The 15,137-nt window shown below is 35.1% G+C and overlaps 1 protein-coding gene across 4 annotated transcripts in view; it reads left to right on the forward strand.

The window, feature by feature from the left end:
* Positions 1-1,800: 1,800 nt before the first annotated feature.
* trim33 (tripartite motif containing 33) overlaps positions 1,801-15,137 on the forward strand; it is a 30,698-nt gene continuing 17,361 nt past the window's right edge. For 3 of the 4 annotated variants that reach the window (XM_065248106.2, XM_065248105.2, XM_065248107.2), the window contains exons 1-6: positions 1,801-2,447; positions 8,397-8,515; positions 8,950-9,097; positions 9,829-9,961; positions 12,620-12,736; positions 13,189-13,303. In XM_065248106.2, the coding sequence (XP_065104178.1) occupies positions 1,913-2,447; positions 8,397-8,515; positions 8,950-9,097; positions 9,829-9,961; positions 12,620-12,736; positions 13,189-13,303 (1,167 nt within the window). In that variant the 5' untranslated portion in view covers positions 1,801-1,912. The remainder of the gene's footprint in view (positions 2,448-8,396; positions 8,516-8,949; positions 9,098-9,828; positions 9,962-12,619; positions 12,737-13,188; positions 13,304-15,137) is intronic. The other variant, XM_065248104.2, reaches the window with a different exon arrangement.

Genomic DNA, 15,137 nt, shown 5'->3' on the forward strand with positions numbered 1-15,137 from the left:
TCTTGTTTAGTTTACTGTCTTCAAGATGTTAATCACACCAACTTATATGCAGGGCTGGAAATTGGGGGAACGCAGGGGCACGGAGTCCTGGGAGTGAATTTTGAGGTGAAAGGGAATTCCATCTCAAATTAGTTAGAATTTTGAAATAGTCGATATGAAAAGTAATTGGATTTAAACTTCATAGCATTTAAAAATGACTCTCCATTATGAGTTTTTTTTATTGCAACTTTTATTTTATAATGCATCATCTAGCTTGTCACATGACACTTTACAGTTACAAAGGCACTGAGAGATGTTTCATTCAGATTTTTCCTCTTATTTAAAATAACCATTTACTAAATATCCACTTTTTTCACATTTTTGTTTTGTTAATTTGAGGATAAATGTATTGTTTAAAGTTTGTGTAACTAAAATACTCAAGAAAACATACAAAATTGTAATGTTATTGGTTACAGATTCTATAGTGTTATAGATTTCAGATGGATGATTATTGGTTTTACCAAAAATGCATTTTCTCTCATTTTTAAAGCAGCAAGGTTAGCGTCCCTAAATTAGCATTTTTTTTATGTTTGCATGCTTTTGTAGAAGAAAATGTAAGAAAACAATGATATGATACCGTTCAAATAACATTTTAAGTGCTAGGGGGAGGAGTCAATTATAAACAATATAATGAGAATACTTTAAAGAGAGTACATGCTTGTAAAATATGGATAGCTTTTTGTTTTTTCAAGGGAAAAATTTTATTAAATTTTTTTAAGGTATTTTTTTTTCTGAGAATTTACACTTTTGAATGTGATTTTTTGCCATTAAAATAAAAGATTATTAATAAGTGTGGGTTTGTTTATCATTGGAGATTACAATAATACCTAAAAGAACATTTTGGCAGAAAAGAGAGACATAATGACCGTGCCAAAATAAATGAACAGCTGTCTCTGGCTTCTGTTTGCAAAAGCTACAACTTTTATCTATATAGTTTTGAATTTGGTTAAATAATGTTTAGTAGGATAGGTTTGGAAGGTTTATGTGCTTTTGTCAAACTCCCCATTCAAAGTTGTTTTGATGTAATAAGTTTGTGTGTTATTTGCTTTTTATTGTGACGTTATTTTATTTATGTACAAAATGTATAACAGTTAAAAAAACAAAATGAAACAAAGATATACAAAACTAAAGCGTGATTAATTCTATAAAAATAAAAAACAATACAAATATTAATATTGCTGTAGTGTGATATAACCCATACGCCAAAAAATATATTTCTCTGGCCAAAAATATGTTTTAAATATATGGTAAATAAATTTTGTTGCAAGTAAAACCTAATAAATATATATTTTGGATTTAGAAATATATTTAGTTTTAACCTTCATATATTAATATATATTTCAAAATGTATTTCAGGGGCAACAAATACATTTCTAATGTTCAACCCATACGGCAACAAATATATTTTTTTCTGGACAAAATATAAAAGTTTGTATAAAATGTATAAAGTACAAGTGGAAAATGAATACGTATGTATAAAATATAAAATCATAAGTGTATATATAACATATAAAGTTTTTCTTCCAATGCTAATTAAATATATATGCTTTAAAATCGATTTAAAAAAAAAAAAACTATATTTCAAAATAAAAAATGGCTAAAAAATATATTGATTTAAAATACATTGCTGTATATTTCAAAATGTATTTCAGCACATACATTGTTGGCCATTTTTGTATAAATCTAATATAACTAATCAATCTAATACATTTAGCTCTCTATGCATATTTTTATAAAAACATGCGAGCTTTTTAGAGAAAGTGCGTGAAAACGAGTCAAATATCTGTGACGAACGCGAGAGCGACGGCATGACGTCAGAGCCGTCGAACATTCTGAGCGCGTCGAGCGTCAGGCGGTTCAAAGAGGAGCAAAGATGGCGGATAACAAAGGCCATGATAGTACGGAGAGCTCCGTTAACATGGAGGTAGCGGCTTCGGGAGGAGAAGATACCGGTGATGGCGGCGCGAAGGACCAGGACACAGCCGTCTTAATCGATGCGGAGCCAAAGGACGGAGGGGACGGGGTTAAACCCCAAGAGACGGTTTCCCAAGCGCCGACGGCACCCAGCGACGGAGCTCCAGACGGGACCCCGAATGTTGAGAACAGCGAGCCGCCTTCGTCGTCCGCGGAGAACAGCGGCGCGTCTCCCGCTCTTACCACCGAGATGTCGCCTCCTCCACCAGCAGCACCAGCAGCATCATCATCGTCATCCTCTACTTCCTCAACGCCTGCCGCCCCGATAAACCTGCTGGATACGTGCGCTGTATGTAAACAGAGCCTCCAGAACCGCGATTGTGAACCCAAACTGCTGCCCTGTCTGCACTCCTTCTGCCTGAAGTGCATCCCGCAGCCAGAGAGGAAGATCACGGTCCCGGTGCAGGGCCCTCACGGTCAGGACACTCACATCGGTAAGATGGAAATGGGGAACTAAAATACTTCAATTTAGTGCCTATTAATTCAGATGTGCTCTAACTGTATGCATGCTGAAGACTATTGCATGAAGCTCAGTTGTGTTAGCAACGCAAAGATGAAGGTTTGAACCCCAGGTAACACACACACACACACAAATAAATATCGCACAGCTAGTTTTTATTTTGTGTCTGCAGAATGCAATTACTTTACTGTGATTTGGCTCAGATCAGGGGTTTTCAAACGTTATGATGCCAAGGACCCCCAAATATCACAAGCCCTTTGTGAGGGACCCCATACATAAAATATATATTATTATTTTGTAGCAAATTAAATTATTCTCTACGCAGCGATTCGTATGTTGAATTTTAGTATCAGCTGTCAGGGCTGTTTTAAGTTTGGCTCTTATAAGCATGTGAAGTAAAAGGAATAGTTTACCCCAAACTTCCTCGAGTTAAACACAAAGGGGTAACTTATATTGAAATGCTGTCATGTTATCTTCTAATAGGGGGCTTAACATGATAAAGCTTCAGAAAGTACATCCATCCTTCATGAAAGTAATCAGCCCATCTGTTTAAAATGTCTTCTGAAGCAAAACAATATGTTTGTGAGGAAAAATAATTGGTATTTTCTGATTCTGAAATTGTAAACAAGCAGATCCACTGGCAGATAATAAGCGATTACATCTTGTTGTCATGCGACCCAATCTCAAGCCATTTTTGTGGTATAGTCACAAAATATTATTTTTTTATTTGTGTTTTTTGACAAGATTTTCAATTTTTTTTATAAATAGATTTTTGAGTCATTTTAAGTATTGTTTTTTTCTTTTCTATTTTTAAATCGTTGTTGCTTGCGTTGTGGTTAGATTTGGGGTTCGGGTTAGGATGACATTTTATGTATTGGTTTCTACATGTTTTTCTTCCGATTTTTTTACTTTTTTCACTTGTGATTGGGGTTTGGATGTCTGAAATGTAACAAAGTTGTTCTAACCCCAACCCCAAGCAACAATGAAAAAAAAATAGAAAGTTAAAAGGAAAAACAATACATAAAATGACAGGAAAAAGAAAGTCGTCCACTAATAGGGACACAAATAACTTTTTATAGAAATTCATGGTCAATGACACAAAAAGGCCGAAAATGGTCTATATGAACATGAATAAATCAATCAAATATTTTGTGACTATACCACAACTCGCCTTGACATTGGGTTGTGTCATGCGCGTTTAACAATTAATCGCAACTAATCGTTTACATATAGTAAAATTTGTATAATAATTATATAAATACACACACACACACACACACACACACACACACACACACACACACACACACACATGGATGTATATATTATATATTTTTATATTAATAATATATTTATATATCATTTATATTTGATATAAATACTTAATATATAAACTTTTTTTCTTGTGTGTTTATATATATACATCATTATTATACACAGTACTACACACATATATGATGTAAACAAAACTTTTATTTTGCAAAAGATTAGTTGCAATTAATCGTTATGCAGCCCTAGCGAGAACCAATGAGATTTAACGCTACAGACATCCTTTCATGTTCAAATTTATCGCTGAAATCTGCTGACATCTGTGTTTTATTTTAACATAAAATAATTTGTTTATGTTTAACTGGGAAAGAAAGTCAACACCAGCAGACGGTTCTCTGTGTACATTCATTAACCAGAGTTTACATACTAATGATTGATTCTCTAACCAGTTAAAGTCTTAGCTGAGGTTGTTTCATTTAAGTTATCTTGAAAGTGTGCACACTCGGACCAAATTATGTGACAGGTGTCGGTCAGATTGATTTTACTGTATAAACTCTTGCTTAAAGACACGTTGCTTTTTCTCAGTTCTGTGGCTTAATCCTTTTGTCAAATGCACGTGGTCGTGATTTTGTAAGAAAGGGGTTTTCCCTGTTTTGGCACCATTGAATCAGTGCTGTGTCAGTGCCATAGGAGTCACTGATTATTTCATAAGGATTAAGAGTCTAATGGAGGTGATACTCCAGGACCTGTACCCTTCTGAATGCTCATCTGCAGTGTGTGTATGTTGTGCTTTTACCATCATGCTGTGTGTTTTTGACCCTAGACTAGATTGGGGGGGGCCTTTCTGCAGGACCCTGTGGCGGCCGATTTGTATTTACGATGCATGATTTAGCACAGTGGGATTCAAACTTGCGATTGTTGAAGTGTGGTCAAGCAACGTAGACGCAGTTTGTTTTGTGTCATTGTTGGTGCAGTGGAAACAAAACATGAGCTGCTGAAATTTTAATTAAGTGCAATTGGGTTGCCAGTTATTGCAGTTGGCAGCCTTTTAGTTGAATGACAAAGGAACAGTTTTGTATATAATAAAGATGTTTGATGCCCTGTGTTTGCTCAGGTACTGGTATACTAACGTTTAAAAGCCTAAAGGGCACACGCATCACAAACTCATAAAAAAAATCTGCGTTGTTATAAATGAATAAACATTTGCTTGTACTGCAGAGTATTTACCATCTATAGAAGTAAAAAGTTCATTTCAGACCTGAAGTATAAATGATGAGATCTGCAGTGCATTGGGAGCTATATGTGGAAAAATGAGTTCTTGCATTATAAGGTTTAGTTGGTACTTTTCATAAATAGTGTATAGTCTAGGGCTGCATGATAAATTGCATGCGATTGTTTGGCAATATTGCATTTATATTCGCCTGCAATAATGAATGGGATATTACCTAGTTTATCAATAAACTACTGCGTAGTAAATGCTAAAACTTTAATTCTGCAAACAATTAATCACGATTATGCAGCCCTACCGTGATCTTGACCATTTTCACGTAATCTTTTAAATTCATGTTCATTTTGTTATTAGAATAAAGTACTTTCTTAAAATTAACCAAAACATTATGACCATTAAATGATGTTGGTGTAGTGCTGTTTCCTAAAATAGGTGAAATATTTTATTTTAATTTCTGTATTCAATGTAAATTCATGGGTGTCTCCTAGGGCTGCATAACGATTAATCTTGATTAATTGTTTGCAGAATAAAAGTTTTTGTTTACATTTTATATGTATGTGTATGGTGTATAATTATTATGTGTATATATATATATATATATATATATATATATATATATAAATACCCACACATGCATGTATAAGTTCAAGAAAAAGCTATATTTATAGAATAAATATTTATATTATATAAATGATATATAAATACAAAAATGTATATACACATGTAAATACCTCTTAAATATCTACATGCATGTCTATTTATTTATACATAATTATTATACACAGTACACACACATATATGATGTGAACAAAAACTTTTATTCTGCAAACGATTAATCGCAATTAATCGTTATGCATCCAACTCTTTTTGTAAATGCTGATGAACATGAGAGCGGGTATTTTGTTTGTGCTTTTTTTACTTTTAATTTCGATATTAAAGCAGCATGAAATGTTTATATCTGTTCCTAGATTTGGTCAAAACTCGTTTTATTATTTATGTTGATTTTTATTTTGACAATGTAATGGAGCTTTAAAGGAAACATATGTTTGCTGTCCTTTTTTGTCTTGATTTTTTTTTGGGGAATTTTGTTGATTTAAATAGATTTGTTTTGGAAACTTCATGGGGCGATACTCATACTTGATCAGTGTGACTCATCGAGTAACCCAACTAAGAAAACTGTGTGACGTACTCTGAACGCTTGTAAATACTCAACAGGCCTTTGCTTAGTACTGATTTGGCAGATTAAATCACAAAGCGACGATTGTTTTGTTAACTCTTAGAAATGTTAAATTTTTAATGACCCTTAAAGAAATCCTGAGTAATCTTGAGTAATAAGTTATTATTAATGGATTTACATGTCTTTGCATGTGCACATGTGTCACAGATGATGCATGATTGCCTCCAGTTAATATCACTCCAGAGCAACAGCTGCGAGCTGCAGTGTTTTAGTGCAGTGTTTGAGTCTCCAGCTGTGCCTGCCAGCCAATCATCTGCACCTGGGGCTTAGGAGAAACCGGCTGAGAGCAGTATGAGCCAGTGCAAACTGGCTTAAACCGGGTTGATCTGGTTATAGCTGTACTGTGTTGTGTGTGAGGATTGATGGGCTGTCAGGAATGTGAGGTGGGGGAGGGTTGACAAATGTGGGAGGGGTCACACTATGATTTAAAAACTGAGGTTTACGACGGGTCGTTTTTGTGGGAAAAGCCAGTGTGACACATTTTAAGAACAGACTGTTATTGTGGTTGATCTAATAAAGCCAGATTAAACTTTATGAATAATTTATTAGACAAAAAAATCCCATTTTGGCTTTTAAAAGCATAAACATTTGTCATTATCTGCTGTATTTAAAGTGCCCCGTTGACTTTCAGTTATTGTTCCCAGTAGTGTGATTTAATAGCGTTATAGTTAATTTCATTATTACATTTGATAGTTTCCGCAAATTTGTTGAAGAATAAAGCGTCAATAAAATGTTCTTCTAACTGCAAGTAATGACATCCTGATTACGTCAATTCACAAAATAATAATGAACCAAAGTAAATTAACTTTAGTTTTTCACAAGTATGCTTATAATTGTGCAATGAGATGCGCATGACAATTGCATGTGATTTATCATGCAGCCCTAATCTGGGTCACATCTTCTGGTAAAAAACATAAAAATGCAACATTAGCAATTCATTAGCAATTCATTGAAGAATAAATTGCCATAATGAAATTTCGTAATTTTTTTTGTCCAGTCTGTAAGTAATGACATCTTGATTAAGTCATACATAAAAAAAATTTGTACCAAATAAATAATAGAAATAAAGTGCCCTGACTGTAAAAACCCAGCTAAAGTCATTTATTTTTGATTTACAACAAATCATCCTACATAATGTAAAGGTCATTTTGTGACTATATAATATTGATATGTTTAATATGAATCATGTCAAACATTAAAATTAATGGTTGAAATCAAACTTTGATGATTGTTTTCTAAGAATTTGATTAGGAGACTTTAGCTTGGTTTTTACAGACAGGGTCACGTTTAGTATCCTACCCATCAGGCCGGGTGCCACGAGAGGACAAAAGGGGGAATTGCCCCCTCAGATGTGTTTTGTGCCCCCTCAGTTTATTTTTGGTTATTTATTGCAAGGTTTAAACACAAGGCTTCACAAAAAAGATAACTAGTTGAAACTTGAAACTGTATTGTGTGTTTACAAGACTAACTGAAATAAACTTAAAATTGAAAGAAAATTCCTTTAGGTTTCGTTATTTTCTATTTAATTTATATGCAACATGGCTGTGTCTGGCAATGAAGTATAGATGAATAATGCACTAAAAGAAAATTATCCATTATAAATATGCGCCATTAGTTTAGCAAGTTTTAGCTACACTTTGTGTTCAAAGATTACAGTTTTTCTAAAGATTTTTTTTCCAAATTAAGATGTAAAGTTATAATTTTGTTATTTTTCTCTGCTTGGTTAGCAGCGCAATATACAAATATTGTGTTTACGGAAACGCTGCGTTCAAAAATCTGCCAAAAGCAAGTAATCTGTGTGTTTTTATAAAGTTTAGCCCCCTTAAAAAAAACTATTGCGTTTAGTTTCGCATGTGCACGTGAAACTTTTGCGCACGCACGTGAAACTAAACGTAAAAAAAATTCTGCACGCGAAAGTTTCACGTGAGGACGCGAAAGTTTCACGTGAGGACGCGAAAGTTTCACGTGAGGACGCGAAAGTTTCACGTGAGGACGCGAAACGAAACTTTTGATTTTTTTACTCCAATGTCACCTTAGGGGCTCGGCACATTTTCTTTCTGCAGCCGGACCTGCTGCCCATACTGTCCAAGTTGTATGTTGTTGCATAAATTTGAGTAGATTTTGACATCTATCTTTCTCTTCTCAGACTTCACTAACGCTTTGTGTTATTCTTTTGTTTTGTGCTTCAGTGAACGTCATGCGTTGTACAGTATGCCATCAAGAGTATAAACAGACTGACATGGTTGACAACTACTTTGTCAAAGATACTTCAGAAGCCACAAGTGCTTCAACAGAGAACTCAACACAGGTGAGCATCAGCTGGGTCTACATTTCATGGGTCAATGCTTTATCCAAGGGACGCACACATACTCATTTAAAATATTGGCAAGTTAAACTCTCTCTCTCTCTCTCTCTCTGTTTGGAAATAGCTGTAATGCATTAAAGTAGAATTGAATTTGGGGTGTGATGATTTATACTTTTATCTTCTCAAGGAATCAATTTCAATATTGCTGATTCGATCTTATATCAAATAAGAAGTATCTTAAACGCATTAAAAAAGTACTAAATTAGTTTGCTGTTCATTGTATTAAAATAAAATTGAATTGTTTTGAAAAGTGTTTTGAACCAAAACAATTATTAGATTACACTCCTAACATGTTTTCTTAGCTTGCTTGCATTCACGTTGATAAATATTTGATTTTGAGCTAATTAATCAGCTGTTTTATATTTGCTTTATGACAGGTCTGCACCAGTTGTGAAGATAATGCCAGCGCTGTCGGATTCTGCGTGGAATGCGGGGAGTGGCTTTGTAAAACCTGCATCGAAGCGCATCAACGGGTCAAATTCACCAAAGACCATACAATACGCAAAAAAGAGGAAGTGTCTTCTGGTATGCATTATACAAAAATGACAACTGATCTAGGGCTGCTAAACGATTAATCGCGACTAATCGTTTGCAGTATAAAAGTTTTTGTTTACATCATATATGTGTTTGTACGGTGTATAATGAAGTATATATAAATATACACACACACACACACACACGTATAATTTTAAGATTTATTTATTTATTTATTTATTATTTATTATATATATTGTTATATATAAGTATTATTAATTATATATAACATATAAATTATATTTAAATATAAAAATGAATATACACATGTAAAAATATGTGTGCATGTGTGTGTATTTATAGTACATACATAATTATTATACACAGTACAGTACACACATATTATTTAAAACTTTTATTCTATAAATGATTAATCGCGATTAATCATTCTGCAGCCCTAACCTGATGGATTTTGTTTTGCATTTTTCACTTTTTAAACATCAAATGCAGCTTTGATCTAGCAGTCTTTCTGTAGTTTGGTTGCTTCTGTGACCGTATGAAGGATCTGTTTTGCACATGTAGCAGCCTGAATCGTAGTATGGTTGCTATGGCAACAGGCAGAGTTTCGAGCGAGCCGTAGCGCTTTCATTAAAACCTAACGCACTTAGTTTGGCGAACGGCTTTTAGAAACACATGGCAGGCATACGCTGAGAGAATCAGGAGGGGATCATGAGAAGACTCGAACATAAATTGAGCACTGTTGTTGTGTATTCTCTGTGTAGAGTCGGTCGGGACATCGGGCCAGAGACCGGTCTTCTGTCCGGTGCACAAACAAGAGGCTCTTAAACTCTTCTGCGAGACGTGTGACACTTTAACCTGCCGAGACTGTCAGCTGCTGGAGCACAAAGAGCACAGGTCAGTGCTTCATAATGATACTTCATCTGCTGTTCATCAACTCTGTAATGTCTGTGATAGAGCCAACCATGGATATGGCCCACAGATTTTATAGATCCAATTAGTGTCCAGTTTCACTAGATTGTTCGTTGACATGTGATTTAATGACATGTGACTTAAATCTGTGCATGACTGATGAGTTTAGAAAGTTATAATGACAAATGTTAGCATTACTTTATAATAAGGGTCCATAAATCATAATGAACTAATACCTAAATTAATTCATACTTAATGCTGAGTTAAAGCATGTACTAATAATAAGCTAATGAAGAGTAACCATTAACTACAACAACATGCATGACTGAACACATGAATTAATTGTTAATTAATATATTAACTAAAGCCCTGGATACACTCCACGATTTTTGGCTGTCCCAGTCGAAAGATTACCATCGTAAAACAATCGTGGCAATTTCTGTGATCTGTTATCGTATGTCGTACAGTGTGAGAGGTTCAAAGACGGACGCTTTTTCTTCAGCCTTGCGTCCAAAGATAGCCTACGATAGTTTTCTGACAGTGTCAACTATCAACTATTTTAACACAGCTACCAGATCCGTGTATTATAGTGAAGACATTAGCATATGGCCAAATATAAAGTGCCCAGGTACATATATACGTATATTATATTAGTGCAACCAAACGCAACAACCAGACATTTTGAAGCTGGGAAACCGTTAATAAACTTTCTGAGTTGCTAACACGTTAGAACCACTGGGGAATAACACCACTTACGTTGCCTAAATGCGTGCGCAGGCTATTTGATCACGTGGGCTGTAAAAGGGTCTATGTGTTTACCAGTAGCACATGCTGGTGACGTTGCGCTTACGTGTGATGCAGCCGTCAAAGCCGCCGACTCAATAGGTGTCATCATCATGCAATCTACATCAGGGTTCCTCAAATCTTACCCTGGAGGGCAGGAGCACTACAGAGTTTATCTCCAACCCTTATCAAACTTGCACACCTGTGTTTTTTTTGTCATCATGAAGACCTTGATTAGTTTGCTCAGGTGTGTTTGATAGAAGTGGCAAAAACAAGCTATTCGCGCGTAGTTGGCATGTCTTCCTGCGATAACAGGACTATATTTTTAAACTTGTGGCCCGCATTACTGCAGCACACTTTGCTTTCATCATACGTATTAGTACAGCATAAGTAAAGACAAAACACCACCTGAGACTTATAACATTTTATTTAAAGACATGGGAGAAATATGTTTAGTGTAGTTTTCAGACTTCCGAAAAATTTTCAACTCATCAACTTAAAGAATAAGGAACTTACCAATTACAATCATTTTAATCTCTTTTAAAAACTTTTATTAACGTTTTGTTGTATTGTCAGCTTTATTATTTGTCCACTGTCATTTACATCCACACCAAACAATCCAAGCTCAAGTACCCGAAACATTTTTAAAACCATAAGGCCAAAAAAAATAAAAAACACATCATAAAAAGAATAACAAATGAACTGAGAAATCAACACGCCACCCCATTGATTTCCCACCTTATTTGCAATCCTTTTTTTTTTGTAATGTGTTTTTTTTTGTTTTTAGTAGTGCTGCGCCACGATTAGTCGTTTGCAGAATAAAAGTTTTTGTTTACATAATATGTGTGTGTACTGTGTATGATAATTATGTTTATATAAATACACACACATGCATGTATAATTTTAGGATAAAATATATTTATATAATAAATATTTATATTTATATATAATATAAATATAAATGTGTATATACACATGCAAATGTTTCTTAATTATATACATGCGTGTGTATTTATACATAATTATTATACACAGTACACCCACATATGTCAACAAAAACTTTTATTCTGCAAACGATTAGTTGCAATTAATCGTAAGGCAGCACTAGTTTTTATGCCAAACAATGGGCATTGTTGTATGAGTGCACAGTGAGTGTGCTCTGACCTCACATAGTAATCATGATATGACCGCAAGGCTAGTGTGCCGTGACCATGATTTGAGCGCACCACCAGCGGACAGTGCGGACATGCGTCCACTTTATACAGCACCAGCTGTGAGCTTACAATTAAAGTCAGGGGATGGTGCTTCATACAACGAAGATTAAATTATGTTTATTTATCTGTGGCTACATTTATTTACCAGCACATCCATTATTTTTACCAGTTTTTTATTATTATTTTGACATTTAAAGATGTTTTACTATTTAAAACCTTTTTTCTTAAAATATAAAAATCAAAAAGATTATATTAGTAAACCTCTGTAGTAGTGTGTGGCTTTTGCACTTTTAAAAGTAAACTTCTGCAGGTGAATACCATAATTCAGTGCCTTATTTGATAAGTGAAAAATCTAATTGAGTAAACATTAAGATTTTTACCCGATTAGTCGATTAATCGGAAAAATGAATACATAAATAATCGCCTAATTAATCGATTATGAAAATAACTGCTAGTTGCAGCCCTAGTGTGGTGTGTGGTTACACTTTTAGATTACTGTGACCCACACATCGTGAACACATCATGAGTATCTTGTAAGCTGAAATTGTTGACTTGGAAGGGAACATACATACGTGAGAAAAAGTATACCTGTTTATGTTTGTTTGTTTTAACAGTTTTTGAGGCATTTTTATTTTTGGATATGCAGGTACCAGTTTCTAGAGGAAGCTTTTGAGAACCAAAAAGGCATCATTGAAACATTTATGTCTAAGTTGCACGAGAAAAGAAACTTTGTGGAGTTCTCTGTGTCTCAGGTGCAGAACAGGTGAGGCTGCTATTGAACGTTTTGGCTGTTTGTTAGCACAATAACTCTGTTTTCAGGTCCTGAAGCCTTAACTTAACAGTGCAAGGTTTTGAGAATGGCAGCATTTTCCTGTGCTACTCAAGTACTCAAGTTTATTAACACTTTTCAACAAACTTTACAAAACTTTTTGGTTGTGGGTCAATTATAGTTATAAGCTGCATTTCTAGATGCATCATCGTCTTGATTGTTTGTGTTTATCATTCTGTAGGAGAATGTGTTTGTGTGCAGGTTTGCAGTGTTTCTTTACAAAGTAACTTCGCCATCTACTGGCCTGGCACGAACAATACAGCGTTTTTAATTATTTGAATGTACTAAGTAAATGTGTTTGCACCTAATGACAAACATGATTGGATACTTGGCAGAGATTGCAGTGATTTTTCACAACTCACTGAACTTATCCAACTTTCCCACAGAATCAAAGAAGTGGCAGAGACACACAAGAAGGTTGAACATGAAATAAAGATAGCAGTGTTTACTCTCATCAATGAAATTAACAAGAAGGGCAAATCTCTACTGCAGCAGTTGGAGGTATGTATGCAAACAATTGCAATGAAACTCTGGATTTGGTGTCCAAAAGTAACGAGGGATGATATATTAAAAGTCTTTGACAGAGAAATGTACAGTCACCTGGTCATTACTGCAAAATAATCCTTGATCAAAACCGTTTATGTGAAGCAATTCAAAAATATTTATTTCAGAAATTATAACATTTTTTGGAAAGGACAGATGGGAAACTAGCACAGCTATGTTAGAAATTGGTTTGAATCTGCATTCAGAGATGGTTGTAGACAATGATTTGAAGATGTGATTGATCGCCTGTCAGTCAACCACTGCAACGCCGTCTCGTCTGAGCTGGATATTTATCCCAGGTGTTAACGGTTGTTTTAGCCATTTGTCTTGACTGATAATGGAGACAGATGTTAAAACAGTGTCATTTTAGTCCCCACATTGAGTGAACCTTATCACACATCATAGATCTTGTAAATTGCTTTGTGGAAAGTGTTGCTAATGTTGTGAGTCGCCAGCAGAGGTGTAAATTGGAGCAAAACTGTGGTGGCAAAGATTAAAGGGCGATGATTTACAAACAAATGGTGCACGACTGAAATCCCTCCAGACGAATGCTTGATGTGTTTGTTTTGGTCAATCAGATTACAAGTCGCACTAAATACAGGTGTGAAACGAACGTGGTGTGAAACGTTTTGCGCTTTCACCACAGTAGTAAATGTGGGGCACAGTAGCCATTTTGTCTTGGTATGCATGATTTTTTTTTATGATTAAATGAGTCATATGACGTTGCTAAAATTAACATAATTTTGTGTAATGCAATGTGTTTATGTGGTTTATGGTTCAAAAAACACATTATTTTCCACATATTGTACATCATTGTTGCTCCCCTATGCACTGCAGTGTAGTGATTGGCCGAATACCTCAAGCGTGTTACGGAAATGTTACGCCCCTTACCATATTTGGGAGATCAGCTCCCAAAGCAATACTGATAGGTGATAATTAGGGCTGTGCAAAACATTTCCTGCGATTCTCATGCGTGTTTCATCAGTAAAGCCGGTTCGGTGATTAGTAGTAAATCGGCATTACCTGCTTTCAGATGGAGCGGCATTTACTACACAGAGCCGTAGTTCACAGAGAAGCTAAGCAAAATCGCGTACATTATTGGAGTCGATTTTCCTCTATTATGAATGCGATTTTTGCCTAGGTTCTCTGTGAAATACAGCTCTGTGTAGTAAATGCCGCTCCATCTGAAAGCAGGTGATTCACTTTCTAATAAAGGTCCGCATGTATGCATTTCATCTCGTCACACCCCTACACATCGACTGACGGCTCAGGTGTCTGTACAGAAATTATCATGTGAGACCGAGGTAGTGATAAACATGATGTGCAAACATCTATTTGTGCTGGGCAATTTTGTTTATGTGGCTGTCTGAGGAATGAATAAATGAATGTATGAGAAACACTGCATTCCAACGATGCTCGCTCGCACACTTTTTGTATGATGTCACAGCAGTAGGCAGCGCAAATATAACGACACATCTATAATCCAAAAGTTAAAAAAAGATGGATAAAAATACCAGGTGTAAACATAAAGGTGTCTTTTTTATTTACTTGTGATCTGATCGACCAAAACGCATCTTAATACCAGGTATAAACGGCCTACAAGTCAATATTAAACATATCATGGTTATATTTTCCTGGAATGTTGTTTACATGACTTTAGCTGGGGTTTTATATAATTGTTTAACTCAGTAGGTGGACATAAACACTACAACCGCTTAGTTTTACTTCTCAAAGATTTGTTACTAAACATCACAAGTGGTCGTGTGATACACATTGTTTTTGGGCTGAGGGG

Source organism: Paramisgurnus dabryanus, chromosome 11 (genome assembly GCF_030506205.2).
Source record: "Paramisgurnus dabryanus chromosome 11, PD_genome_1.1, whole genome shotgun sequence".
Classification (NCBI taxonomy): domain Eukaryota; kingdom Metazoa; phylum Chordata; class Actinopteri; order Cypriniformes; family Cobitidae; genus Paramisgurnus; species Paramisgurnus dabryanus.